Below are 3,185 nucleotides of genomic sequence, written 5' to 3'. Positions count from 1 at the left end.
ATAAAGGCTGTCATGTTGTGTCCATAGGTGCGCTCCTGCTTGCGGGACGCCCGCCATTGCAATCGCGAATAAAATCTGCTTTTATCAGAGATACCGTCCTGACAAAATTATTTGGATATTTCCAACATGTCCAGGCAATGCACTGTTCCTCCGACTCTGTGGTAACCAAATGATCATCCATGTATTGCAGTAAAACCCCCTTTCCAGGTGGTCGCTCCCATTGTTCTAAGTCTTTGGCAAGCTGTTTCCCAAACAAAGTAGGGCTGTTTTTAAACCCTTGAGGAAGTACCATCCAGGTGAGCTACGTTTTTCTTTCTGAATTGGGGTTTTCCCATTCAAAGGCAAACAACAATTAACTTTCAGGACTCGGAGGCAAGCACAAGGCATCTTTTAGATCCAATATGGTAAACCAGGACAACTCGCTAGAAAGCTTAGTAACCGGAGTATACAGATCTGCTACTAGAGGGTCTAAGTTCTCTACTAATTTGCTAATAGCTCTTAAATCCTGTACTGTCCGGTAGCTCCCATCTGGTTTCTTAACTGGCAAAATAGGACTACTATATCTTGAATCGCACTCCACTAACAACACATATTTCACAAGTTGGTCAATTACCAGATGAGTTCCCTTCCTATCTGCAGATTGTAGGGGATATTGTTTAACCCGTACCGGCTGAGCTCCCAGTTTTAGTCTAATTTGTATTGGGAAAGCCAATTTTGCTCGTCCCAGGACCTCTGCTGCCCATATCCCTGGGTAAACCTGATTTTGCACCTCCACCAGGATTTCTGTTCCAATAGGAGCGATGGTCAGGGCTAGGCTAAGTACCTTGACTAATTGGCCCTCTTTTACCTTGAGCTCAATCCTTCCTGACTCAAATTTTATCTCTGCCTCTAATTGTTCCAGTAAATACCGTCCCAATAGGGGCTTTGGAGAATTTGGCATATACAAAAACTTATGTATTTCCACCTGGTTTCCCAACGAGAATTTTAAGGGTTTTAGGAAGAATGCCTTTCCACTTTGGCCAGTGGCTCCCCTTACAGTAACAAACTCATCACTAGTTGGGGTTAAAGATGTATTTAAAGCTGAATATGTAGCTCCAGTATCCACCAAAAACTCCACACTCTGTTGCTGATTCCCTAGTCTTATTTTAACTAGTGGTTCCGCTAGTCTTGCCCTCAGTTCCTCCTTTTCTTTGATTTCTCAGTGGGAATTTATTGTTCCAATGTCTCTTCTTCCTGCAGATGGCGCACTGATCCTTCCCTAAGGATTCCATAGATCTTTCAGGTTTTGTTTCCCCAACTTCCTGAAGAGCTGCCACTAGTTTTATTCTGTCCTTCTTTTTATCTTCCTCCTCTCGATTGCTAAACACCCTCCAAGCCTCATCCAACAGATTTTCCAAATTCCTACTTTCCATCAATTTTAACTTTTGTAGTTTCCACCTTATATCTCCTGCTGACTGTCCTATAAAGAGGGAAATTAATTGCTGCATCCCTATCTCTGACCCCGGGTCTAAAGGTGCATGCCTTCTCATAGTGCCCCTTAATTTATCGAGGAACTCAGATGGGGACTCCTTAGGTTCCTGACTGATCGCATATAGAGCTGACCAATTAATTGTTTTAGGGATTGCTATCTCCATTCCCCTTATTTCCCATTCCCTATATACTTCCCAATGATTGAGCGTCTCAGGATCACAATCTTCCTGACGCTGTTGCTACGATACATTTCCATACAATGTCTGTAACCAACCTATTGTTTTTAGGTATGTTCTGTACTTTTTCTATGGAGATTGGAGGGCAATGTTTCCAACAGTTAGCACATTTGTTCTGTCCTGTGCTAGGCTCTCCCCTACCTTGCATAATTACCTTACCTAATGCCTGTGCCAATTCTACCCAGGTTGGAACGCCCCAGTCTCAACTTTACTCTGTTCAGCAGCTTTTGTGAAAAACAACTTATCCTACACTACATACAGAAATACTGGAAATTTCCACTGCAAAAACACAATCTACCTCTCACATCCCACACATGCCGTGTGATCTCCCTCAAGACAATCTGCTCCATAACCTTCCCTGGTACTGAGGTCAGGCTAACAGACCTGTAGTTCCCCAGCTCCTCCTTACAATCCTTCTTGTAGATGGGAGTCACATTGGCAAGCCTCTGGTCTTCTGGGACCTCTCCACATGACCAGGAACACTGATAGATGATGGAAAGTGACTTGGCTATCACCTCCACCAGTTCCCTCAGCACTCTTGGATGGATTTCATCTGGCCCCATGGACTTGTGGCAGTCCAGGTGGAATAGTCTCTGACTGTTTCCTCCTAGGTTTATTTTGGTCTCCATCCGAGACTTCCAGGTCAGGGGGTAGAGTACCCTGAAAGTACATTAAAGTTTCAGTGGGATTTATGGGGCAGTTTAATTGCAGCTAGGGCTCTTTGGGTAGCACTCTGTTTTTACACAATAAGAGGTCTCTGGGTGGGTTTGGCATCACCCAGAAGCAGACTGTGGCACAGGAACATGTGCTGTGGAAGCACCCAGACCCTCCCACCATGGAGACTGGGGACAGCATAATGCACTTGAATGCCATTCCCCATTGCCCATTGGCCATCGGCCTTGGCAAGGAGTGGGAATGTTGATGAGAAGAGGTCTGCAGCTCATGACAGACTGTGAAGAGAAATGGGGGTGCCAAACTCCCATGCTCACCCTCAGACTGTGTGTCACTGTACGGACTCTGGGGCTGGCTGGGGGTACTGTGTGACACCCCAGGACCATCATGGGGAGGCAACTCGAAGCTGTTGGGAGGGAACCTAGGGCCGGGGAGGGTGCACCGGGGGACATCACCGGAGCTGCCGAGTGTGCGAAGTGCCTAATGGGGGAGATGGGGGAGGCACGCTGGAGCGCCCGGGGCCGTCTGGGCCAGGACCCCGGTGGGGGGGGCGGCTGCCGGCTGCCATGCCAGCGCGCCGGCGTTTGATACCTCCATTTTCTCTCCAGTTGCCGTCAATGCCGGCACCGTCTCCGTCCCCGCCGCCTCCGCGCCCTCCGCCCCTGCATGCAGCCCCGCGGCAATTCCGTCGCACACGCCCAGCCGCGGAGCCGCCTCCTGTCATGAGGAACTGCAAGATGGTGCGGGTGGCCAGCGTGCTGGGGCTGGTGATGCTCAGCATCGCGCTGCTCATCCTCTCCTTCATCA

At 48.5% G+C, this 3,185-nt stretch overlaps 1 protein-coding gene across 1 annotated transcript in view; it reads left to right on the top strand.

The window, feature by feature from the left end:
- The first annotated feature begins 2,944 nt into the window (after window positions 1-2,944).
- The window catches only part of LOC104915692 (sia-alpha-2,3-Gal-beta-1,4-GlcNAc-R:alpha 2,8-sialyltransferase-like), a 10,184-nt gene continuing 9,943 nt past the window's right edge, over window positions 2,945-3,185 (top strand). The window contains exon 1 of the mRNA XM_019610964.2: window positions 2,945-3,185. Within this exon, the coding sequence (XP_019466509.1) occupies window positions 2,945-3,185 (241 nt within the window).

The sequence above is a fragment of the Meleagris gallopavo genome, unplaced genomic scaffold, assembly GCF_000146605.3.
Source record: "Meleagris gallopavo isolate NT-WF06-2002-E0010 breed Aviagen turkey brand Nicholas breeding stock unplaced genomic scaffold, Turkey_5.1 ChrUn_random_7180001844587, whole genome shotgun sequence".
NCBI lineage: Eukaryota > Metazoa > Chordata > Aves > Galliformes > Phasianidae > Meleagris > Meleagris gallopavo.
Note: the sequence above shows the minus strand (reverse complement) of the source record. Positions and strands in the feature narration are given on the sequence as shown.